Here is a 25,766-nt window from a genome sequence, read left to right as displayed (position 1 = left end):
TAGTGAGTACGAGCCATATTTTTATTGAATACCATCAACAGGAAGCACTTCACGTGGGCGTTCCACGGCACTGCGTTAGGCTTCGTTAGGTAGATTGTAGATTGGCTTCGTTTCCGGTAGATTGTAGCGGTGACCAGCGACATCGGGCGACGGACATTACTGTAACTGTAATTTGGACAAGTTTGGGAGAATTCCTAGTTCCCCTAAAGCGGAAAAAAAGAAACACGAGGACAAAGGAAAGAATACCAAGCTGGAAGAGCGCTCTGTGTGGTCTTCCTTCGTTCTGTCTGGTTGCTCGTCCTGTCTGGTCTTGCTCCTTGCGTCCTCGGTATTTTTCGGCTTTAAGTCAAGTATTAACGCTATTGTGTGCTCAACTCCTCATAAACAGGTTTCGCTGTAATACGTAGGGTAATACTGCAATGAACACCGCAATGTCTTGTTTTCTTCTTTTTCTTTTTTTGCTTTTGTCGATTCAGAGTGAACTTGCCCTATTGGTAGGCAACGTGAGCTCTAGAAAATCAAGGTAAACTTTAAAAAGAAGTAGACACACTTTCGCAATGTAATTGCAATGCTCTTTGTTATAAACAGACCTCGTACGCAGTGACTTCGACAACAAACTTGTCTTGTAGACGGTCGAAGGTTCTTTTTATTTTATTCGTCGCTGCAAAACTTTACCTAGAACTCCTGAACGTTCTTGTCGCACATCGAATATAGCTATTCAAGTAAGATGATATGATCCATGTGTACCAATCGTGTTCGACTGTGATCGATTGGTGAATCGCTCGCCGTGAGTTGCAATTTGTTACGAACAGGTCATCCGGTGACGAAAAAGACAGCAATAAAACGCCTCAATAACTGATCAACACGAAGCATCACATTACTTGCGGCGGGATATCTTAATGAACCCGTACAAAACATAAAGCCAAATATTGTGCTAACAGCCTCGAACAGAGCCACGTCATATTCTGATCATCGCTAATAGAAATTGTTCCGCATTATCCCTCTGGAACTTGCAGAGCAGATGACGTCATCCCGTGACCAGCCTTGAAGTTTTTTTTTTCTTTTTTTTTGTTGCCGCGTAAGGTTAGAAACGCTGTGTTTTCGCGATCAAAAGTGGTCACAGCGATGCAAGCGACGTCGTGAAGAGCAATTGACGTCACGACGTCACTGCCAAACCTGCGCCAGCCGAAGTCCTCGCTTCTTCCGGTTCGCAAGAAAGGTCCTCAAAGCCTTAACGCACGACGCCGTTCGAGACAGGAAATTTAAGACAGTCGCTGAGGTGCAGTGCTCAGTCCTCGTCTTCGGACTCGGCGCTCGTCGCTGCCGGGCTCTTGGACTCCGAGACCCCGTCGAACGGGAAGCGCATCGAGCCGAGAAGACCGACGTGGTCGTCCTCCAGGAAGGCCACGTAGTCGGGCCCTCCCCACGTGTTCGGGCGCGCGGCGATCACCGGAAGCGCCATAACGCACAGGAAGCGGCTCCACGTCACAAATCTGCGCGAGAAACCACGGCCAGCCACCGTATGGACTCGTGTAAGGGCCGCGCCCGTGTAACAACCGCACCCTCCCCAACTTGGCAGCACAACGCATGGAAAAAAAGCAAGATTTCGAAGGAGAAGCAATGGCTTTCGGTGGCCCGATGCCGCGCGCGCGCATCGGCGATTTTTTTTTTTTTCGTGACGAGCGCACTTCCGCGTGCCATGTAGCAGCGACATAAGGTATCTAGAGCCGTTTAGTAGTGGCCCTTAGCAGGACCGAACAATGGGTCGGTCCTACGTAAGGGCCGCACCTCGTCAAAATTGCGAAAAAAAGAAGTGCGGCCCTTACACGAGTCTGTGGTATAGTCGGTGACAGCTCAAGTATGGAGTGGCAAGCATAACCGCTGTCAGACTCAACGAGAATATGTGTATAGGGTGTACCTGCAGCTGAACGTCAACTAAGGCGTTCAATAAACAAAAATATTTAGAAAAGGCCCGGTGGAAGATAGGATTTTAGGAACGACGGTGATTGGTCGTCAGACCTCTGACGACGGAACACCGCAGGCCTTATAATCGCATCTTGCACCGTGATTTAATATTCATTTCTTTCTTTGAATACTCTGGCTAATTTTAGCCGGGACAAGTGGTAGATGCGCCACCCAATAACTCGCTCATTTCTATGGCGCCACGGTGGAGAGGAACTATTTTCAATATCGGCGTCTCTCAAGAACAGATGTTTCGAACGCGCGGAGGAGCACAGGGCGGATGCAGTGTAGTTATTAGGGCGCTGCCTATACTGATTTGCGGGGTTTTCTCAGCGGATTGGTGTTTCGAGAATCGCTCCTAGCGTGGCACGTTTCCCTTGAGCGACATTACGCAAACCAGCGGCCAGCTTCGGGTGTAATGTGGAGATGCTGCGAGGCGACTACTTCGCTATGTATGACGCTAAACCTAAAGTGTGAGATCGAAGCTCTTTTGTTGCGAGAGTACATAGCTGTTTGTTTCCCTTTTTTTTAACGGACGCTACAGATAAACGCGAACTTACGCTGTATTAGCACATTGGGTTTCTGCAACAGCTAAACGACCACTCTTATGTATACCGTAAGAGTTTTGGCAACCCGGATAGGACCGTCAGTAACAAAAACGCAAGCGGAAAGGCTGCCCCGAGATTCACGCACTAGTTCGTCGTGACGTCACGGATATTGACAAGATCCATTTGAGTTTTGTTTGTTTGTTTGTTGGTACGGAGATAAGTTCCGTTCTGAAGAATTGAAAGAATATAACTTTAGAAAACTTTCGAGTTTTTCTGGCGCCCGAATGTTGACTGATTCATTCATGGCGGGTTAACGTTCAGCAGCGATGCTGTGGTTATGAGATATACGGTGTGCCGTAGGGAATTCCGATTATTATTTTGACCACCTGGAATTCGTTAACGGTCGGGAATCGAACCCGTACCCTCGTGCTCAGCATCGGGGTATCATAGCCACCGCTACAGCAGGTATAGTGTACACATTTTAGGCTTATCTGGCAAAAGTAAGCTTAATCTATCAGGGATGGCGATATTTCATTAGAGTTAAGTTTGTTATAGGGCAAAAGAATAAAAATAAAATATACCTCCAGCATGTAAAACTGCCAGCATTCCTTTGCTCTTGGAGTATTTGTGCTGCCTGCGCTATGGCTCAATGGTACACTTGGCTTTCTAGACTGTAGTGAATGTTCTGGTTATAGTATGCCAGATGACCTGTCCACCAAGGATACGTAGGACCCATGTCAAGAGGGATCGTTCTAAAAGCGATTTGATTCTTTTTTCTTTTTCATTTCCTCATGGAATTTGCAAAAGAAACTTGCGACAGAAAAAAAGAGGACGCGTGAAAAAAGAAAAGAAGAAGAACGAACGCGAATTAAAGGAATGAACGAACAAGAAAGAAAGAAAAACGTTGTCACGTCTTAATCGGTTCGGAGTGTCATTAGCTGCTTGACGGAGGCGTGAAAAATGCTCCGTTCGGCTACAACACGCCACTATCGCCGCGCACAGTGCGTACAAGAAAAGGAACTAAAACGAAGAATCGCCGAGCACAGAACAGACGCAAACGTATAACGAACGCAATCCCCAAACCGAGACGTTGGCTTTCGGTTTCGCGGCGACCTTTTAAAACGTCCATTTGTATGCCGCCCTCCGAGCTTATAGGTGTACACGTCCGAGATGGCGACGCTCTCGACGTGCCTCGGAAAGATGGGCGGGGCAGTTTTTAAGCCCGAGTGACGCAGCGGGGCCCGGGGAGGAGGGTGCGCGTGGTATACTTGCAAGCTGACGCGACGCGGGTTCCAACTCGCAGCCCGTCGTGCGTTCATTTCTCACCGAATGCGCCGAGCGCCCAAGGAAAAATCAGAGCGAAGCTCCCGTCAGCGGTTCATGGGGTCGACACCCTTTGTTTAGCCGCCGCTGCCGTGTGGCAAGAAGCCGGCTAACAGCTGTGGTCTAGTGAGCGAGAAGCCGCCTTAACTGGCTGTAGGGAACTCTTGCGTATAGGGAGTTTGAGGTCCGCGTGCGTGAGACCCTCGTTTTAGTAAGCTCTAAGTGTACGAACTTGAAAAAAAAAAAGAACTACTGAAATACACAAAATGAGAACACGAAGGAGGCGCCAGCTGGTTTCTGAGGAAGATGCGTGAGGCGGTGTGATGAGCGGAGCTATAGCGGCGCCTGAAGTGCAGCTTGGCGAAGCCGGGCGTGTAATGGATGCGCTAACACACCGGAGAGTTGGTATTCCGTCTATACCAAAAATTAGCGAATGTGACCACGTAAATGGGCTGCAGGTTACAAAGATTTTGGCAGTGCGTAGGCATTTGGCGGGCTTGGCATAGCATTGACGGGTTATTTCAATTAGAGTCCTTTATTGGCAGCGATATATGACGCCACATAACGCAGAACAGTTGAAACAAAAGAAAAAAAAAAGACTTGTAAATAACTAGATCAACATGCGCGCTTTTCTCACACTTTAGCCTAGCGCCGTATCTGTGTTTTCTTTCGCCTGCACTGTCGCCGCTTATTCCTTCTTTTTTATTTTATTTACAGATACTGCCAGCCCTTACACAGGGCTATAGCAGGAGAGGAATGAATGAATATATATATATATATATATATATATATATATATATATATATATATATATATATATATATATATATATATATATATATATATATATATATATATATATAAACGAGAAGTAAGGGGGTTACCAGAGGGGCCCGATTTTTATTTGTCATATCATAAGAAGCCAACAGACACTCACACCAAGGACAACATAGGGGAAATTACTTGTGCTTAATAAATGAAACAACGAAGCGATGAATTAATGGAAATTAAAGTGGATGAAAAAACAACTTGCCGCAGGTGGGAACCGAACCCACAACCTTCGCATTCCGCCGCCAAGGTCTGTGAGTGGTGGCGCTGGCTAACACTCCCAGGGTTCTACTAGGACACATAAATACCCAAGAAAGTGGATGGGGAAGCAGCGCCGCGGTAGCTCAATTGGTAGAGCATCGCACGCGGAATGCGAAGGTTGTGGGTTCGGTTCCCACCTGCGGCAAGTTGTTTTTTCATGCACTTTAATTTCCATTAATTCATCGTTTCGTTATTTCAATTATTAAGCACCTGTAATTTCCCCTATGTTGTCCTTGGTGTCAGTGTTTGTTGGCTTCTCATGATATATATATATATATATATATATATATATATATATATATATATATATATATATATATATATATATATATATGTATATCGTGCTCACCCATTTCCGTGCCGTCACTACGAAGGCGAGCAACTGCTTTTAATATGGGCATCTCTCGGGGACTCAGTTTCATGGCGTACAGGCACAGATGATTCTTAGGCGCTTAGGTAGTTCTTAGGTTGTCACAAAGTATAGGCCATTCCGCATTGAACGAATGCCCGTGCCTTCTCGCTGAGACCGTCTGTCTCTATACCGACGCCTTGCGCGGTTATCCCCGAAAGTGACTTTACATGGCAGGTGCAAGAGAAGGCCACTTTCTGAACTCCTGTTCACCTATATCTGAGGGGCACTTGAGGGGTTAACTTCGAAAAACTGAAGAGTCAGAGTTTGCCCACCTGTCGACGTCACCAAGGTGCCTGTCGGGGTCCGGATGGTCACTGGCAGCGCGGATTCGGTCCACGAGAAATTCCACGCTGGTGGTCAGGCTGCGCGCATGGAGCGGCATTTAAGCAAAGCATACCCTGCAAACAAAGCGGCTGCCCCCTGCGCTTAGCGCTTACTTAAAGCTCGAGGTCGACATACGCGTTTAGATGCCCTTGTCATGCGGAAGTTGGACGTCATGATCAGGCGCTTTCGCTCGCTTGGTTCAAGGGTAACGAGACGTGGAGAGTGCATGACTATATACTGTCACAGAGAAGTTCCTTTCCAGAACTATCACAGCTTCAGACCAGTTCGAATACTCCGCGCGCAAAAGCTCATCGCCAGTCACAACTCGCAGTCGACCCGTTGTTACCGTGGTGAAACAGAACGCGGTTACCTATCTGTGGACAGTACCATAAGCATAATTCGCAGTTTGATGCGCAGTCTAAGACGCACAGAGACCAAAAGCGCCTGCTCTAGCTGTTTCCATCTTCGTTTGCGTTTTCTTGCGCGACAAACCACGAATGCTATGTGTTAAGCTACAGCAATCTCTAATAATTTGAACCATGTGCTTATTAAGGATGTTGGCCTGCAATTTCCTGCACACAGCCTACCATTAGTTATAGATGTTGGCGCAATTCATAAATACTACCTTAGCTGACCAACCTTTTAGAAAACTTCAAATAAAGTGGTCTGTACACTAAAGGAGCAACTGTGATGGTTGTGAGGTCGCACAGATAAACGACTGGAGTAACTTATGAGAGACTCTGGCAGGGCAGTGTACATAAACTGGCTACTATTGATGATCACAATGATGGTCATGAGCCAATGTTTTTGACATGATCCTAGAACTGCACGAAGCGCATGACCTGCGCAGTCAAAACGCTATAGCAGGGCCAATTCGTCATGTCTGAGCGAGCGTGTAAACACGAAGGGCTGTGTCCACGCGGACCTGAAATAACAACACAGTTCTGAAGCACGAACAAACACTAAATTTTGTCCCAAGTCCTTGGAGATAACATTCTGTATGAACGAAAAGCTCTGTGAATCATGCATCCGGCTGGTAGAATTTTCGGAATCGCAAAACATGTCTGTAACACGTCTTGTGTACATGTAACAACTAATTCAAAACACGCTGTTGCCCTTCATAAAGGAGCCTGGTTATACCATAACACTGCCGTGATGTAGTTGTTTTGTTGATTCACACGACGAGAGATCAATGCTACGTGTTTACCCAGGACCAATCTGCGACTTCCTTATCTTGCTGATATCGTCTAACTATCACTCAGTAACTGAAGAACGTTCGCTCCGTGTCTGTATTGCTGCTCCTTACACTGAGTAATTTTTTTTCGCACCTTCATGTGTTGACTATGTACAACTTTTCAATAAGATGCAAGATCGAGGCAGTCATGGCGTTGCTCTAGGATTGCTACGAATTTACCCCTAACCTACACGAACCACTATTAGCTTTCTGTACGTGAACTCGACGTAAGGGGGTCGACTCAGAAGGTGGGCTCAGACAGTCGGACGTGACAGTGTGGACCCGAACTCGTGCCTTAGGAGGTGAGATTGCTCCGGCAGCGAGCGGGTCAGGTTCATAGCTACCGGCTGCGAACCGCCGAACCAACCCGCCCGCGTTTACATGCGCGTTTCAAGCGGGTGGAACCGAATCCACCTACCCCTGCACGACTGGCTGGCTCAGCGCGACTCGGTGCTCGCTTTGTTCGACCGGCTAGCGTTTTCAAGAGCACTAGAAACAAATTTCCTTCCAACAAGATGGCTCCACCCGCTTTTCTCGAGCTCATGTAAGCCCTTCGTGAAGCTGTACTTTTGCACGAACCCGATAAAGTCGGGTCGAATTGGTTTTTGGGCCAAAAAAGACCTCTCGTCAGGTTCTTGAGAACGCTAGCGCGTTGCACCTGTGTTATTATAGCGAGCATTCTAAGCGAGTTTCATGAGCCCAGAAGTGGGTTGACTCGCCTCATGCAGCCATGCTCGACAAGATGCTCGTCAAACGCCGATGAGTCCGCCTAGGTGAGCTCGACTTCTGACTCGACCTGCTCGACTTCTGACTTGACCCGCTCGCGTCAAGTTCGCGCAATCGACCTGATAAATGTCAGCTATACCCAAAATTTTCGGGCATGCGCGGTCACTCACGCCATGTGGTCTCGCCACTCGTGTACCACGCGTCTCGCGTCGGCCACGCTGATGGCGCCACCGTTGTGGGTGTCCCGGAGGGCGAACTCTTCCTTCAGCAGACGCACCTCCGCGGGCTTGAGCAACGACACCAGGTCCTTCTGCACAGCGTGAGGGCGTAACTTCAACGCACACCCCGTCACTAGATGCAATTAGCATTCTGCGCCCGCTGGTGCATTGTACACTACATGGGGGACCCACATCGCAGCAATTGCAACCAGTTGCTCTTGTATGCATCGCTTGAGAGCCCGCACGCCGAGAAGCTTTATAGAGCTGTTCGAGGAGCGAAATTTCCTGATCAAACAGAATACAAATAATTGAGAAACATTTCCTTGGAATAGCGAATCGAATACCAAACATTTCCTTACTTCTTCACAGAGTGAAACGCAACGGATACTTACCATGCCTCTCCTCTGCCGATCTCTACGTCTTTTTATCCCCTGCGCTATATCGCCCCACGCAGGGTAACGAACCATAACGTGCCTGTATTTCTATGCACCATTTCTCTCTCTCTGTCTCACTGCTAGGGTGGCATTTTAGGTATTGTAGAAACGTAATTCCCAGCTCAGCTTATTTTCCTATTTAATGACCTTTTCTCAAAATGGCATAGATTATAGGGTGTCCCAGCTAACTCAAGCCTATAGCTGTTAAACGAAAAAAAAAAATCTGAGAAAACGCGTTGCAATAGAAGATTTTAATACCTACAGTGATAGGTCGCCAAAGGTCTGACAATCGAACACCGCGTAGGTCTTATAATTGCATCTCGCACCATGTTTCTTTAATTTTTCTTTCCTTTTTCCGTACAACAGCTTCGCTAAAGTTAGCCCTGTACGAGGGTCACGTTGCTTCGACGACCAGTACACCGGCACCCACAAATGTGCAGGAGGGATAAGAGCTTGCCATAGCTCTGGCTCTTCGCGGGCGAAATGCAAGACCTGTTGCCGACGCGCCACATGCGCGTCGACACGGCACACATTTTTTTTTTCGCGCGCGTCCTCTCGCCGAGCGGCGGATGCACTTTGGCAGCGACAGCATGAGCCTCAGCCCCGCCGGTGCTGCGGTTCCCAAGGGCTCCCGAAATGGATGAAGCGGCGAAGAAGGTGAAAGCGGCAGAGCCGGTTGAAAGGCTAGTGAGAGATAGAGAGAGAGAGAGCAGGAGGAGGAGGAGGAGGAGGAGGAGGAGGAGGACGAGACGCTCGTGCCGTTATATGCAAATGCCGCGGGCTGTTTCACCGGTGTTGCGAGAGCGCGCGCGAGCCTCTAAGTGCGCGTCAGCTGCTCGCGTCAGGAGTAGAGCGTGCGCGGTCTCTCGCCACTGCAAAAGATTTTTTTCTTGCTTTTCTTTTTGTCCTCTCGCCCTTCTTTCGGAGAGCGCGCTCCGACGTTTTCCTTCAGCTGCGTCAGCTTTTAAAGCCAAGACGTCCGCTACGACAGTTCGCTTTCCTTTGTTTAGTTTTGTCTCGAATCCGGTAACAAAGAAAGCAGTATCTTTGTTTTTGAGTAATGGAACCACCACTGCAGCGTGGGAAGTGCTGCTCTAGTCGCAGGGCATAGAGCGATGGAAAAAAAGAACAGCGGCATTGAAGGAAGTTAACTAAGAAAATTTTATCTGTCACCTGTGAGTGAACTGAAGCAACGTAGAGGGTAGAGGGTTCACGTGTTTTCTTACCTGTACTGTTGCATGTATGCGACGTTATATATTTCCTTCACTACAGAGAGTACGGCCAAAAAAAAAACCAAAAGTTCCCCTAGTGGGTCTTTCCGCACATATGGTTTGACCAACACAAGATGGCATACCTTGCTAAGGAAGCGAACAAAGCGTGAGCTTATACTATCGGGGCGCCACTGCGTCTGCCGACAGCTCCAATTTATCAAAATTTTTCCCAACTGTTTCCACTTAAAGCAAAAGATGGACAAATGCCGCCATTTTGTTTTTCTTCACCTCTCTCAACGACCAAGCCTCGTCTTCGCCTCACTTTCGCCGTTACCTCTTTGAAATTGCTCGCCATTCTTTCTTCTTTGTGCGCAGTGTAGGTGGGGTAAAAAGCACCGTGCCTATCGCGCGTTTCCGCCTCCGCAAATAGCTTCCGGTGCATAGAGTGAGCAAAAGCACGGCTTTGAGATTGGTTCTAGTTACCCAGAGAAGAGCCGTCGCTGGGACGTGGCCTCTGACCACCATTTCTTTCTCCCACCTTCCCTTGGCCTCACACAACAGCCATCGGGAATGTGTCCCCCCGCCTAGGCACTCACTTTATAGCTGTTAAATGTGTAATCTAAAACGACCCTGAAGAGAAAAATTATATAGGGTGTATTAGTAAATTATCTTTCTGCAATATCCAAAACATTCATTCTATACTGTTAGAAGCGGCTTGGTAAGACAAAAAAGGACGCAAAGACTGACGACGGGTGGCGACGCCGCATGGAAGTTCCCGCACCAGGTCACTGTGACGTCACAGATCTTGGCGACCCCTGCTCATTCCTAGTTAACTTCATTTATGGGCGAAGATGGGCAGCAGTGTACTTTAAAAGGTCCAAGGACTGAACTATGTAAGTTTAAATAACGTCGATCTAAGCGAAAAGGCCAAATTTCACTAAACCACATTGAAATTCCTGACGTCACACGTTCGTACCTGCGCTGAAGTTAGGGCGTGAAAAAAAAGGAAAATACTTTGACGGTCATTTTCTCTTCTCATACTCAATCTGTTTCTAAGCTATTAGCGAATAGAGCTTTAGGTAGTATTTTTGACAATCTAAATTGATTGTGGATATTTTTTAACGTCCCTCTAAATCACTGAATCAATCAATGCTCGCATTAAAAAAAAAGAAAAAAAGGTAAACAGAAACATTCTTACGCTAGAACTGAGAACAGGGGTGGGGGGGGGGCGGGGGGCATGTATTTTGAAATTGTCCACCTCGTGGACATGCCCATTTCGTCAGCTACTAAAGTGCTGATTGGTTGGGGGCGGCTGTCTCCTTTTCGCGTGTACACCAGCCCAGTTAATCAGAACTTCAGCAGTAGACGAAATGGACACTTACAGAATACTCCCGCCCCCCTTTTCTGTTGGTGAGAGTAGATTCCAACCTACCTTGAAGAGGTTTACGGTAGCGCGAATAGGTTTACGGTAGCGCGCTTACGGTAGCGGTTTACGGTAGCGGTATATAGCGTGCAGTTACGCCGTATATGGCACCGCTCCAAAAATATAATTGATTTATGTGCATTGAAACAGTGTCAACTTTGAAATAGTCCCCTTGCGCAGCAATGCAGGGCTCCCAGCGTCCCTTGCACTTTGCGAATAGTTCCTGGACTTATTTTTTCCGGAAGGAGTTGAGCACCCATGTGCGATTCGAACTTGATTAAGACGATCGAGCCAAAATGGATGCTTTTGACTTACGTTTTTAATTTTGGGAAGAGCTGCAGGCATAACGTGCGCGGGTGCTCGTACACTTCATGGAGAACAGGTCTTCGCCGGTCACTCGCTTATGCTGTTCTGGGGAATCGTATGTAACTGGTTCCTCGTGGTTCTCTTTTCTGGCACGTCTCGTCTTTTTGCAGTGCCGCTAAAGACGTTCTTTATCGGACAAGCCAGCCTTACTCAAAGAATTCATTCAACACATCGTTTCGCAGTAACGTGGCAACGGAGTGCAAGATACGAGGCATGCTCTTATTCGTGAGACTGGCGGAGACTAATTAGTCGGCATATGATGTTGCGCTCGTTCGTATGGTAAAACGAAGTAGGGCATCTCCAGCCACACACATCGTAACTCTGTCGCCGAAGTTGGACACCTAAACTATTTCACCGAAGAAGGGCAATCATCAGCCACGCGCTTTTCCGTGTTCCAAGATGGCTGCTTCGCTAGGGAATCATTCAGTAGCGCAATAACGTTCTCAGTTGGCTGACGCCAGCAAGCTTTCTCTCCGGTGTCACAACTTTAGTAGAGAGACAAACACACGTGTAAATTCGAAGTTGGGACGTCACTTTAGCGTGCCGAAAGAGCGTTTACGAAAATGGGGGAGCTCTAAGCGATGGAGCAACTATTTTCGTAACTGCACGTTTTGCAGTTTTAGAAGAGCCGGTAAGATCGCCTAAGTGCGGCCGCACTTCTCTCTCTCTCTCCTCCCCCTTCCGTCTCCAGGCCGCAAGGATGGCCCCCGAGATGATAACTGTACGCGTTGGAAATCTCGGAGGCCACGCTTCAGTTCATTGCGAAAGCATTGGAGGCCATGCTCCAAGTCGTCGCGGTGTATCGGAGGTGAGGAGGAGGGAGAAGAGAGCAAGCACACCGGAGTTCATTGGGTGGAAAGAGCGCAGAAAAAACTCATGACTGAGCGGTAACGTCTCCGTCTCACACTCCGGAGACCCTGGCTCGATTCCTGCCCAGCCCATCTTGCAAGTTGTTTTTTATTTATGAATGCCGTCCGAGATTTTTCGCTCACGGCCGACGCCGCCGACGCCGACGACGCCGACGACACCGGCTTTTCTGCGACGCGAGCTCCTTAACGCTATCGCGTTAAAAAAGGAGAGAAGCCTGCGCTCACGTCAGTGTGCCGTTGCCGCAGCACCTGCAGCACGAAGCGGGTGAGCACCTGCGCCCACGAGATGGAGCCGTCGTGGTCGCGGTCGAAGCGCGCGAAGTCCTCGCGCAGCAGGGCCACCACTCCGTGCGGCAGCGACCCCTGCTCGTCGCGCGCGCCCGCGTAGAGGCGCTCGTGCAGCGCCAGGAAGCAGGGCCACGTGAGCGCGCTGGCCGCGGCCTTCTGCGCGTCCATCCCGACCGCGTCGAGCGCGCTGTGCAGCTCGGCGTCGCTCAGCAGGAGCTCCAGCGTCTCCTGCGAGTAGAGATGGGATAATGATCACTTTAGAACTGAAAGTTCGTGATAAGAAGACGTACTTTGTAGCTTTGTTTTCCTTTTATAAAAGTTTGCAGGAAGATCATTAGCTATGGGAAACGGGTCACTAACCTAACCTAGACTAGACAAAAAGCACCTTTTTTGACACATTTTTCGCCGAAATACACCTTTTTTTACATCCAGAGAAACCAAAACTAACCTAACGTAAGAAAACACCCTAGAACTGTGATTGCACAGTGCTTTGTACCACATTTTTTCTTGTTCAGTTTGGCAGAAAGAGCAGTTATAAGCTATGGGAACTGGCCCAGTCGTGTCGGCCAATGAATCCGTCCATCTGTTTGTTCGTTTATCACGTGAGTGTGCGTCAAGCGTCCTCCTCGTAAAGCGCTGGCAAATTGAAACTTCGATTGGGGTGGCACATATTCAGAGTTACAGATGACATGTTGTATGTCATACAGGTAAAATGTAAACATCCGGGTTAGCCGTGGCCGCCACAATAAATAATCGATATCTACCAACACCAGGCTAAAAGTTCGTAGAAGAAATTCATTGGTGAGAGCTCAATTTACCAGAGCGAAAGTTCGAAAAAAAAAAACATGCAGGTCTTCTGCAAAGCAGTTCCCATGGAAGAGCGGATGACCAACTGAAGGAAAACATTTACGTCAACACTGGTTCATGATCTGCGTCATAGCTGTCGACATTAAATTCTAACGCATCCCGGGAGACCCGCCGAACCATATGCATAGAAGGGAAAATAAAAATTAAATTGTGGGGTTTTACGTGCCAAAACCAGCATAGAAGGGAGACCGGACGACTAGATTAAAGGAAGACGTTTACGTCAACACCGACACCCGCATCATTTGCTATCGACATTGAATGCTAACGCATCCCGAGAGCCGCGGACAGTTGCGCGAAGCACTCACGCATTTCATGCAGGACCACGCGTGGCGGTCCAGGAGTGCCCCTCGCGGCTGATTGGGCAGTCCGGCGGCGCGCAGGCAACGCAGGTGGTAGCTGTTCCCGCATATGCGGCACTTGAGCATGTCCTCGAGCAGCGTCTTCGGGTGGGGCGGGTGGTGACCGTGCGAGTGGCACACCTCGCACAGCGGCTTTCCCACGCGAACCTGCGGCGAACGGGTGCGTCGATGCACGCGTACTCACTCCCGCGAGTGCAACCAGCGTCATTTGACGGGCGTGAGGGCGTGCAGGTGCTGAAGGAGCACGGATCGGCAAAGTAAACGAATACTAGCTGATACCTCACTGATCATCGTTGTATCTTTTTCTAATCCGATAGCAATTAAACGGACACTCCAAGCAAATTTTCGCCGTCGGCGTCGCCGTGCGGCTCCGCCTATATCTAGGTATATGTATGCTATAGGCTTATCCTTGCCGTCCATGCGGCTTATATTGGCACACTATTCAATCAGTAAAGTTGCTCACACCAGGCCCTGCATTTCTGACTAAATTGTTAATCTGAATTTGGAGAACGGCATCCGACAGACAAATGTAATTAAACGTAACATTAACAGCGCATGCCTTTTATCTTAAATCTTTTCAGAGTATCGAACATTAAAAGAAGTGCGAGACAATATCAGCGCTCAAACCTGAAAGTGATGTAAATTTACTCGCGCGGCTTTTTTATTATTCTGTAGCTCATTTTTATTCTGTAAATTTCCTTCTCATGATCAGGGTCCTCTGTGAGTGATTGTCCTAAGTAAACGTACTGCCCCACAGACTCTAGTGGCTGTCTGACTATCATGAATGCTTGTTCCCTTGCCAGGCTGTTGAACATTAACTTTACCTATTATCCTTCAATCCCTCTTATACTTTCTTGGTTAAGGTCCTCAATCATTTGTTGCACTCCGTTTCCAGTGTTTCTGAACAGGACAACGTCATCTGCAAGCTGGAGGTTCTTGAGACATTCGCCGTTGATCCTCACTACTAAACCTTGCCAGTCTAATAGCTTGAGTACTTGTTCTAAGCACCCAGTAAATAGCATTGAAGAGATTGTGTCTCCTTGCATGGCCCCTTTCTAGGTAGGTCTAACCTAATATACGTTATGGCGACTGATATACCTACGGACCTTGCAACACCAATCTCAAATATACCTTGCTGTATAGCAGCGCCCCGCCGCAGCGACATTGCGGTGAAGTGCACTTGCTCACGGTGTCACTAAATCTTCTTGTGTGACTGGTGGTATAGGTTTGCAAAATAAACGTTACTTACATATCAATTCACGCGTCTTTCACTATGCACCACACCAGTTTTCCACATATTCATTCAAAAACATTTTGTCCTTCACAGACTCATCTACGGCTTTCCTCGGACGAACAGCGAATCGAAAAGAAACGCGCAGATGTAGTTACAGGGCTCAATCCAGTTAACGAAAACGTGTTCAACAAAGCAGCAATGCGGCATACGACACGATAGACGCCCATAAGATGTATGGCAAAAATTGTGCAGGTCCCACGCACTGCGGGAACCGATGTTATGCGAAGCATTTTCGAAGGCACCTGGCTATCTAGCATTGTTTGGAGTTCCGCGAAGCGATGTCAGGTGAACCAAAGTGTTTGTGAAATCGAGTGGCTTTGTGCACGATCGAGTCACGACGAACACGTTGAAGACGATTGTATGGCGGAAACGGCATGATTTCTATGTCGGCCGTTCGACGCGAGCTTACACGACATTGCAATTTTTTTCCCTATCTACAAAGGTAGTGGATGAGCGTAAGCGTGAGAAACACGAATTATGACGTCATCGACGACTACTTATTATGCAGTCGTACGTAGTACCTATGGCATGTGACGTGGTTTATGTTGAAGCGACGATGGCTTTTGTACTCGGGAGAAGAAACGTTAAAACAAGATTTACTCAGGCTGCCACGAAGTCGGCACAACGTCTCACACTTTCTACGCCGCGTGCCTTGAGGGAAAACTCTGAAGAATGTGGGCCGGTTCCCGGAGATGATGCAGTCGCGCCAGCTGTCACAATAAAGAAAAGGCGAGGAAGTCACGCTGGGCTTTGTAACTGGAAATCTACGCGTGCGATGCTCGACGCCAGAAGTTCGATACCACTGTCGGTCGCATATTATTTTCTTTCTATACAATCGCGGCGAGACAGGAAGCTTATACCTACCAATCGCAAGGCGCCCAGGAAGAGGCAAAGAATGCTTCACATTAAACGCGTACTACCGAAACGTTAGTACTCCTCGTAATATGCATTCGCGACAAACAAGGTTAAGCGATTCCAGAGAGCCGCTATTTCACGTTAGTTCTATTTGATCCCGTATGCGTAAACAATGTACATGCAGTGTCGAACGTCAAGCTTGCATACGTGGGCGATTGCCCGCGACGGCGGCCTCGTTGCGATGGGGCTGAAATGGGACGAATGCCTGTCTACCCTGTTTTATGGGCGCGTTGAAGAAACCCGGCGTCCACCGAGTAGGTTCGGCAGTTTAAACGCGAAGGATGACCGCTCTTGTTACCTTTAAGCTTTCTCTCACTTCCTGTTGGCGCACAACGATTCAGTTCTTTGAATGCTTAGCAGTTTGCGGGACTTGCGAGCCGCCGGGCTGCCGCAGTATGCGGGTCTGCTGTCTGCAGTCTGCTGCCACGACTCTTGGGCCAGTATTTTGTAGCGATGCCTTTTCCGATGCTATGCTTTTTCAGGCTTTTCGCGCTTGGCCAGTGGTCAGAGCGACGGTCTGCCCACATTATCAACGGGATCAGGCGGCTGTGTATGGTGGATGATAAGAATAGCATAGAATAAGGCATAAGGCATCACTACAAAATAGCGGCCTTGGTTCTTGTATTGTGTGCGACATGGCTTGACACAACACTCCCCTCCCCCCCCCCCCCCCCCCCCCCCCAAATCCCTCCCCTAGTTTCTTTTTTTCTTTTTGGACAAGTACTGTGTAGGCAGAAAACCTGGTGCCCCTGCGGCCTCGAGGTGTTCCCTGTAATGTGACGAGCGCAGCACGTCGGGCTACTTAATATACTACACAAGACTACACGCAATTAGAAACGGCACGAGCACGGGCACCTAATTATTGTCGAGCCAGCATGATGCCTCTTTTGCGTTTGTACTTGTACTAGATAATTGTTCAGAAGGCGCCAATGTACAAACCTTGTCAGCATGTGCGTTATGGGCTCTGTGATGTTCAGATTCATTGATTTATTGACTGATTGATTGATTGATTTATTGATTGATGGCATATTCATATTTATATTTATGGCGCGAAAATATCAGGTCGAAGGCAAGACAAAAAATTGCATTTCCGTTCTCTAATCATCAACTTGACCGCGTATATACGAACTACTCGCCCGACTTGCCACCTCTGGCAACCTGTTAGTATAGTACGAATTGGCAAGTTGAGAGGCAAGCGTGCTTGCTCGAGATGCCTGCAGGAAATGCATGCGTTCCGGTCTGCGCACTTGTTTTTTCTTCCCCCGTGTACTCACGATGGGCAAGTCCTGCTCGTAGTCCAGATAGTCCGGGCTGGATTCAGGCTCCGTCGTACCCGGCGAGTGGTCGCCCGCCGGGTCGCGGTGCTTGCGACGGCGCTTGCGTCCTCTGCACACGTGACACAAACCACAAAGGGGAACCTATAGTACGATTACCAGCGCACTTCCGTTACGTCATTTCCGAAACTCCCCCCAGTATAGCCCCTTGCTTCAAAACCCGGACACTGTGGGAAACAGCGGAGGGCTCGGCTGAGCGTAGCGTCACGAATATGAACATTGAAACTGAACATAAGAACTCCGCTTTCTCAGCACAACGACAATACAAAATATCGGCACTTACTGTAAGCAAAGGCGAACGGTGTTCTTGATCAGCACAGTTTTTTACAGTCCGATTTTTCATTCCAAGCACCCTTTTCTTTTCATTAATTTTAATGAGTGATTACGACATTCATTTCGCAGCTCACAATATTGAGGACAGAGTCAGGAACATAAATGACAAGAAATGTGCAGCTATAGAGTGAATAAACATCCGTACCTCAAAGGTGCGGGCGCGTAATGAAGAAATAGGTCAAGAAAGTTGACAGCCAAGTACAGGTAGCTGGACGGAAAACACGGCCACCCGAGTTACCAAAAGAACACAAACGTAGCCGGCAGATTGGATGCAACGGATAGTAGCAAAAAAAAAAAAAATGCAGTTTTACAAGGGCGGTAAACGATAAATCTTGAACGAAAATTTGTTCAACAACACAAAGGGAGACCCGAACGAACTGGCTGCCTGAGCCCAAACACATACGGGAGCGGATGTTACGAAAAATTGGGAGACCAAGATAGCCCAGCTAAAGTAGGAGGAAACGTGCACCCTCCAGAAGCAGCGAGGTTCAGAAAGCTGATGCATGAGCGTGAACTTGCAATTAGTTGTAGGCATCGAGAGATTATTGGAATTTTTTGGCGCAATGAAAGCGGGGAAGAGATGGGAACGGTATTGTGACACCTATAAGCAACTTTACATGCGCAAAATTCTGGGCTACGGTATGATACCACGTGATTATCGGGCGCAGATTGGGTGTCTATTTCACTTCACCACGATTCAAGGGTAGTGCATCAGCGATCGCTGTCACCATCATTATCATCAGAGCTTGAGACCGGCGTGTCTGGATTTGTGTAACTGAACGATTCCGATGGGAACTGCGCAAATAAACGTCGCGCTGGTATGAGTAAGCGATGCAAACTTTTGTTCGCGCTAAGAAACACTGGAAACACTATTTGTTGGTAGTTGCAAGCTTTATATTTGCGCTTGATTTGTCTAGGCCTTTAACTTTAAAGGGACATTAAAGAGAAGCAATAAATCAGCTTTGACTGGCAATCGAAGTACTCTTTCGAAACTATTTTAATTTGTTCGCAAAAAAAAAAAAAACAAAGTTGTAAAAACGGGACCCATACTTCCCGTTACTGAAATTCCCGTCTAAATGGCAGCGCGAGTACGTTCACGTATCTTTGTCTCTTGCCGAATTCCGGCGTTTTCAGCGAAGGAAAACTTAACAATTGAGATTTCCCAAGTAATTTACTCTTTGGTTCTCTTTAAACGCAATGTATTCATTCTTTGTAGAGAAATAATTAACTAGACAGAAAGTGAACCAACTCGAAATCAGTGAGTACAACTGCGTGAACCGATCGTTCGTAGGTGCGCTTTTTATTCTCCTACCTGCCTCGTATTTCTTTGGTTGTTCTTGCCCTCTGAGACCCAGTTACAGACAGGAAGAGACCGCAGCTGCAGCTGAATAAGTGACAGAGGCTTGTTTATCCAAACTCATGCATTATGGCTCAATATTTGCTGCACTGAGAATTTTAGAAAAAGTGCAGGGTAAAGCAATCCGAAAGCTTACAGTGGATACGACGAGTATAACGTAAGCTACAGTGCGTAAAGACGAGGTAATATGTCGTTAATACTTGAGTGATAGCGAATTTTTGCATCAGGATCGAAGCTGTACAGTTCAGAGGGCGGAGTGAAAGAATTTTCATGTAATTTTTAACTGCATGGCGTTGAATACTCTGCGGGATGATCAAGGTACGAGAGGTGCGTTGCGCCTTATCGCTATCGCATTACGGCCGCCCTGAAGGGAGCCGAACCTGTAATCTTTTGACAGCGGAACACCATAGCCTCGGAGCCATCTCACTACGGGTTAAAAAAGGTGAGATACGAAATCTTTAAAGAGAAACGACATGCAAGCGAGATGTCCGTATCGGGCTTCTCGTCACTTACAAAACCACCAAACTTCCCATGCCTGGTACTCTGGTATACATGCGAAGAATGCGTGCGTCTTCCTCCCACATGTAAGAAATGATGAGCGCAGACAGGTGTCTTTGCGAACAATGGAGAGATCGCTTTATCGCGATTCGCTTACAAGCCGAGTGAGGATGGCTTTTGATGTCGAGCACGGCCTTCGCAGTACCACGCCCGACCCACGTGATTCATTGTACGAGCAAGTCGCCAGCGTGGTGAGTTGTAAAGACTCCCACACAACAGGCATGGACGGGAAAGGGGTGTAGGGGAGGGGGGGGGTGGTGATCGCGTTGCAGATTTTGCGAAAGGGTAATCTCGTAGCGGCGGCGGGATCAATACCTCACTTGTATACGGTTGAATGCGTGGATCAATGGCGAAAAGGGAGCAAGAGCAATCCGCCGCGCGTCGAGTTGGTGGCGCGAAACTGCCAACGCAAAACGCGAATCCTATAGTCTGAATCGACGAGTAAAATTGGAGAGCGCCTCGTTCTGTTCGAATAGTGATTTGAGCCTTCAAGCTTTAAATATGTTCGGTGTTCCGCGCAGCAACTATGCTCCGAGCTGTCCTGCATCTTCGTGCTACAACGAAAGCGGCCTTTATGGGTAACGTGGGGCGTAAAGGGGCCCCTCGTTAAAGGGGCTTAAAGAATAATGAGGATTATGAACATCGAAAAAAAAAATGTCGCTATTATAATTTAAGGTTACCCTGAACCACCTCTGACATTTTTGAGCACATTTCAATTAAACACGTGCACCGTGTACAAAAATGCCGCGACGATCACCTCTCACGAACATTGCAGCATGAGGCGAAGCGGGGAAACTACAAATTAAGAACAAGAACAAAAAAAACAAAACAAAACATTGCGTGCTCCTATCCGGGCTTATCCGGTCCCTCCTTCACGCATCTTAACGCCAACAGTAACACGCGCGGGACGTCACAGGGTAAACGCTGTCGATAGGTCCATCTGCGAAAGGCACCAGTTCCGATCTGTCTGCTAGCTATATAGGACGCTATTGCCATGCACACGCCCGCACGCCCGCTCTTACTCGTCGATTCGCCCTCCTCCCTTGCGCACACAATCGACTTCACCTTCCGTAGCGTGTTTTGCATTGGGTGTAGCCGAAAACCACGCAGTTGAAGCAGCCTGAAGATCGTGGCATTTTCAAAGTGCCAACGTGACATTCGACGCTAACGTAGCCGCCAGATGCTTTCTTCAGAGAGGCGCGCGGGAAGGAGAAGGCGCCCGCGGAGAGGCCAGCAAAAGAGCGAGAGAAAGCGCTAGCTCGCCTACGAGCTCAACGCTATGAAAGGGCTCTTTAGGATGTGCACAAGAATCGCAGAGTTCTGCTGCTATGAATCGAGCGATGAGAGATTGCGAAGCTATTATGCGCACGTGAAAGATAAACATTAGCGATATGCACTGTTTGATTAGAAACCAATTGCTTGTCACATATTTAAGCTAATCTCAAGTTGACCTTGCACCTCTTGATGGGGCACGTTTCCTTCGAGCGCGTACCAACAGGGTAGGAGAACTCCATCGCGCTGTAGAGGAAATATTGCAAGCGCAGTAACAGTAAGCGTATTCCACTGAGTAGAGTAAGAGTGTAAGCATACTCCGTCGCACTGTAGAAATGCGTCAGGCGTAGGTGTCGCGTAGCACGCGACGCCTACACTGTTGAAAAGATGCTCCGCATCCACCACCATGCCCACGAGTGGCGTTGGCTAACACTCTCAGGGCTAAATCTAACACGCACAACGCAAATACGCAAGAACGCGTGCGTGAGCTAAAGGCGTCGTGGTAGTTCAATTTGTAAAGCAGCGCATGCGCAATGTGGAAGATGCGGGTTTCGGCTCCCAACTGAGGATCGTTGCCTTTTCGAACACTTTCATTTGTCGTTTTTGTTACTGCTAGACGAATCAACAATAAATAAAAAATAATGGTGAATATTTCGTATTCTTTCGGTGGCTTCCTTGTCTGGCTGCTTATACATATGTGACGGGGACTAAAGTGTCTGAGCCCGTCAGGTTGCTTTATTGTTCTAGCTTATCGCAAGCAAAGTAATAGTGTAACCGCACTTCATCGCGGTGTAGAGGAACTCTATTATTAGCACAGCAGGCTTTTCGCACAGAGAGAGAGAGCACACTCCATCGGGATGTAGAGAAAATTCTGCCAGTGTATAGACAGCACTCAATTGTCCTCTTAGTGAGGCACACTTGCGATTATGTTCAATCACAGCCGCTGTTAATTATAGCGCGCAGTTTGGGGACACATGTCAGTGTTGATTGCGCAGTTACGTAGCTGCTCCGGCACACAAGCGCATGTCTTTTTTTTTTTTTTCTTTTCGTCCCTGCATTTTGTCGTGGTCAAACGCGAGCTGACTTTCCGAGCAAAGTGTTCGGTGGCCACTACGCGTCAACTCCCGGTTGAAAAACATCGCGCACAGCAATAGTAGGAAAACTCGGGCGCGTTAGTGGATGCCCATATTTGACAAGCAGCAGCGCCAAAAAAAAAAAAGAAAAGGAAGACGAGGACCAATAAACTTTTTAGTTGAGAGTCGGCGCTCGTGTTTGCGACCCTCTTCGCTTGGTACACGTAACGTTTTTTTTAGCTCTGCTGCTTGTCAAATCGCGCGTACTTTAAACTTGCGAAACGCCAGCACAGAGACTGAGGCGGCGCAACTCACAGAGGCGATCCGAACTTGTTCAAGAACTTGCGCCGCTGCGAGCCCGACGGCTGGGACCAGCGTTCGTTGAGCGAGGCCCTCTCGGCGTTCGTGTAGAGTACGTCGCTCGTGGACGTGCCGGCTGGACGGCTCATCGTAGGACTCGCGGTCCCACGCTGACTGCAGCCCCCCGCGGCACAGCCTTCTTCCTCTTCCTCTTCGTGCCCCAAGACGAATGAGGCGGTGTCATGGACTCTTTACGTTGTCTTTGTTGTTGCCTCAAAACGTGGCTCGTACCACTCTATATGTGGCAGTGACACTGGCACATAAACAGCTTTCGAGATTGCCTACATATCTTTGTAGCATCAATGACATTTAGGTTTTCATAAACCAGTGTTCCCGAATTTTGTCAGTGTTGAGGCGGTCTTCGGGACTCGGAACTCCTTAAGTAAAAAAAATATCCTAAATATAGACATGTAGCCAACTCGCAATTATCTAAGCCAACCGGCATAAAACGTTGCCTAATTTAGCTATTGATAGCCCAATCTGATAACACTAAGCGCGGAGCGCACCAACCCAGCAACCTTCAGGCATTCAGAGCTTACAGAGAAGGGCTAAGATATCCAATAAGATGGCGGCGTGAAGTCATGTGACCAACTACGCGCAAATAAGCACAAAGCGTGCGCGTGCATGCAACAGAGAGCGGAGATTCGACTGGATAAGGGCTGTATTCGCTCTGTTCTACGGCAAAGCTTGCGGCCGTTGCAGAGGTTGCGGTACTCGGCTTTCTCGACATGTTGAGAGGGCGTAGGAGCGCAGGAGACGATTGATTCGGCTACGCCTTGCGGTAGGTGGTAATGCCCAGCTGTTCCGGCGCTCTGCCTACCGCTTTGTGACATTTCCTCCCGATATGCTTCTGCAGTTTCGGTCGTTCATAGCAGCTTCCCCAATTTTTGTCTGCATTGGTAGTTTGATCCTGAGTGCAGCAGCGTCACGTTGCTGCAAGAGAGTGCGCAGAAGGCAGCCGTGTAAGAGACTTAACATTCCGCGGTATGATCACGGAGTACGTGTTGCATTGCGTGTGTTGATCCCACATGTGGCCGGTATGGGACGTCGCGTAGGAAACATCCTACGGACATCCATAGGATTAAAGTTTTCGGATTTTGTTTAGATCCCAGAAGTTCAATCGTGTGGATGTACAAAGAATGTCTTAAATAGGACATCCTGAAATTTTTATCCCCATGTTATCCAGTGGACGTCCTGCCCGAGACTTGGACGCTCGGATCTAAATCGCTATGTCCCGATGATATTCGTGGTGAAATGGGTAGTTAGGCCAAACTGTCAAAGAATGGCAGTTTGGCCGAACTGCCATTTTTCGTAAACCCTGATGAAGATTGGTCCACCGATCGAAACAGTTGAAATTAAATACTTGTTCTGTTTACCTTGTAGCACCACTCAAGTTCTTTACGTTTGGAAGGTAGCCTGAAGAATTCCTTTTTGCCTGCCATATATGTATATATATAGAATCGATGTGCCGGGCTTAGAAGAGCTGATCCTTCGATCCTGCGCGCATGTCGCAATCGGTATTTCGGTCTTTTTTTCAGATGTTTCACCCCCGTGGCGAGGGGGTCAGTTTAGCGACGACGTTTCCAACGTCTGCCGCGACGGTGTCCGCGGGCAGAGTTGGCCATCAGTGCGGGTCTACAAGATTAATTCGGGTGACCTCCCACAAACTTTTCTCCCGAGGGGACGTGGGACGACAGAGGCCGTAATGACGTGGCCCTGTCCAGCCACGCCCGCGCTGACCTCGGCAATCCCTCACACGGGACAAGCGGTAGCCGTTGCTCTTTCCGCCCTTCCGTGTGTGCACAACGAACGGGCCCTTGTATACGCCCGGGGTACGTTCTGTCTTTGGGATTATACTTTGCGAACCGTGCTCATTAGAGAAGCGCGAGATTACTAGCCCCCCTACACCACCCCCCACCCTACCCTGGGGATGGTACCGGAAGATAGTCGAGTGGCACGAAACAACTGTGTTTGCGAAGCTTGAAGCCTTTAGCGAGCGAGTTGTGTTCACGCGCCAGTGTTTTGACCGGTTTTCCTTGATAGACAGTTCTAGCTCGTCCGTACAAGGTATTACCGTCCACGGGATGCCAGGTTACCACAGACGTGAGCAGCTGCAGCCAGGCACGTACCCAGGGGGGGGGGGGGTCCCGGCCCCCCCCCCCCCGAAATCAAGTGGCATAACCCCCCCCCCCTCCCCTCCCACGCCACAACTCCTCACACATTCTCGAAGCGCCGCCAGATCAATGTTGAGACTTGGCAGCTGTTCATCGGTCAGCATTATGCTGGCTTTTTTACTCCTTTTAGATGGCGGTAGTTATCGGCATCTCTTGTAATGTGAAGGACAGTTTTCTCATAGATTCCGCACCCGCGCGATTAACTCGAGATGCGTTCAGTTGTCACCATCTATTCAACCGTCATGCGCATAGCTGTTGCTTTTGTTAGTTCAACCTTCTTTGTTTAGGCTGATCCTGGGACCAAGAGAGGGATGCGGCTGCTACTCAGCTGGTCTGTGCTCTCATGGAACGAGTTGCGGCCGAAGAAAACGCCAATTGCGTTTAACTTGTCCTTTTCCTTCATTATTTCCTTGAGTTACGGCTCGCCGCGACGCTGGCACATGACCGGAACCATATACACGTGATATGGGTTAGATAAGGTGGGAAATAAAATAATGTGAAAGAGCGTCCATCATGAAACCCTGCAATAACCCTTAAACCCATAAGCAAGATGACTGTCGCCCGTTACCTCGTCTGTCTTTCCCTAATTGTATAGCACTTTCCTGCAAAATTGGCAACTGGAAACAAAAATCGCAAGGAGTTGAGAAATTAAGCGATCTGCTAAGGGAGAGAGCCAAGGCAACAACCAAACTGCAAGCAAAAGCGAATAATAAAAAAGTTAACCGTTGTTTATGAGAATATTTATGGATCAACATCTTTTTATTTAGAAAGGAAGTAGAGAAAACGCCGCCGGAAGTGGAGAACAATTACTTGTTTTGAATGACGCTTCTACAGTTATCGGTCGAACCGCCTCACGTAGCCACTTCTCTGCTGTGCTTATGTGGGTGTTTTTCTAACCTTTCGCGGTGAGCGCAGTACGTCTAGAATCGCAGAGTCCTGCGCTCTACGCGGTTGTATGGAACTGGCGGCCGCACAGCGTTACGCAATTCGCGGAACTATCAAAACTGATTAACAAGGCGAAAATAACTGATATTCGAAACTATAACATGAGAAAGAATGAAGAAGCCGTAAAAAATGAACGCAGCCTGAAATCAGTAAAAAAGAAACCTGGCATAGGACAAACCATGATGTATGCACTAAAAGATAAGAAGGATAATATCATCAGCAATCTCGAAGATATAGTAAAAGCAGCGGAAAAATTCTAAGCTGACCTGTATACAGTACCCAGAGGAGTCACGATACCTTACTTAGAAACAGTAATGAACAGGATACAGAAACTCTCCTATAACTAGCGATAGGGTCAGAAGGGCCCTGCAAGACATGAAACGATGAAGAGCGGGAGGAGAAGGTGGAATAACAGTCGATTTAATCAAAGATGGAGGAGACATAATGCTTGGAAAACTGGCGGCTTTTTATACAAAGTGTCCATCGACTGCAAGGGTC

The 25,766-nt window shown here is 48.2% G+C and overlaps 1 protein-coding gene and 1 non-coding gene across 3 annotated transcripts; one reads left to right on the top strand and one right to left on the bottom strand.

Annotated features, from left to right (window-relative positions):
* On the bottom strand, positions 1 to 22,283 carry LOC126517403 (PHD finger protein 24-like). 2 transcript variants are annotated; one of them, XM_050167112.3, is made up of 7 exons: positions 22,105 to 22,283; positions 17,137 to 17,248; positions 13,600 to 13,800; positions 12,365 to 12,655; positions 7,789 to 7,928; positions 5,607 to 5,696; positions 1 to 1,493 (listed from the first exon to the last, which is right to left on the bottom strand). In XM_050167112.3, exons 1-7 carry the CDS (start codon positions 22,236 to 22,238, stop codon positions 1,289 to 1,291), a joined length of 1,173 nt encoding a protein of 390 aa, XP_050023069.3. In that variant the 5' UTR covers positions 22,239 to 22,283; the 3' UTR covers positions 1 to 1,288. The 2 variants fall into 2 exon arrangements, with proteins under 2 accessions (XP_050023069.3, XP_054920102.2); XM_055064127.2 differs by lacking the exon at positions 22,105 to 22,283 and adding an exon at positions 19,400 to 19,517.
* TRNAP-CGG (transfer RNA proline (anticodon CGG)) lies at positions 4,995 to 5,067 on the top strand. Its single transcript has one exon. It is a non-coding gene; the product is annotated as a tRNA-Pro (tRNA).
* Positions 22,284 to 25,766: the final 3,483 nt, after the last annotated feature.

This window comes from Dermacentor andersoni, chromosome 11 (genome assembly GCF_023375885.2).
Source record: "Dermacentor andersoni chromosome 11, qqDerAnde1_hic_scaffold, whole genome shotgun sequence".
Taxonomy (NCBI): domain Eukaryota; kingdom Metazoa; phylum Arthropoda; class Arachnida; order Ixodida; family Ixodidae; genus Dermacentor; species Dermacentor andersoni.
Note: the sequence above shows the minus strand (reverse complement) of the source record. Positions and strands in the feature narration are given on the sequence as shown.

Coding starts and splice junctions, on each gene's coding strand:
- LOC126517403 (XM_050167112.3), bottom strand. CDS start 22,238: ATGAGCCGTCCAGCCGGCACGTCCACGAGCGACGTACTCTACACGAAC. Junction 17,249..22,104: donor AACAAGTTCGGATCGCCTCT/GTGAGTTGCGCC, acceptor TCACGTGTGCAG/AGGACGCAAGCGCCGTCGCA. Junction 12,656..13,599: donor CGTGGTCCTGCATGAAATGC/GTGAGTGCTTCG, acceptor CTCTACTCGCAG/GAGACGCTGGAGCTCCTGCT.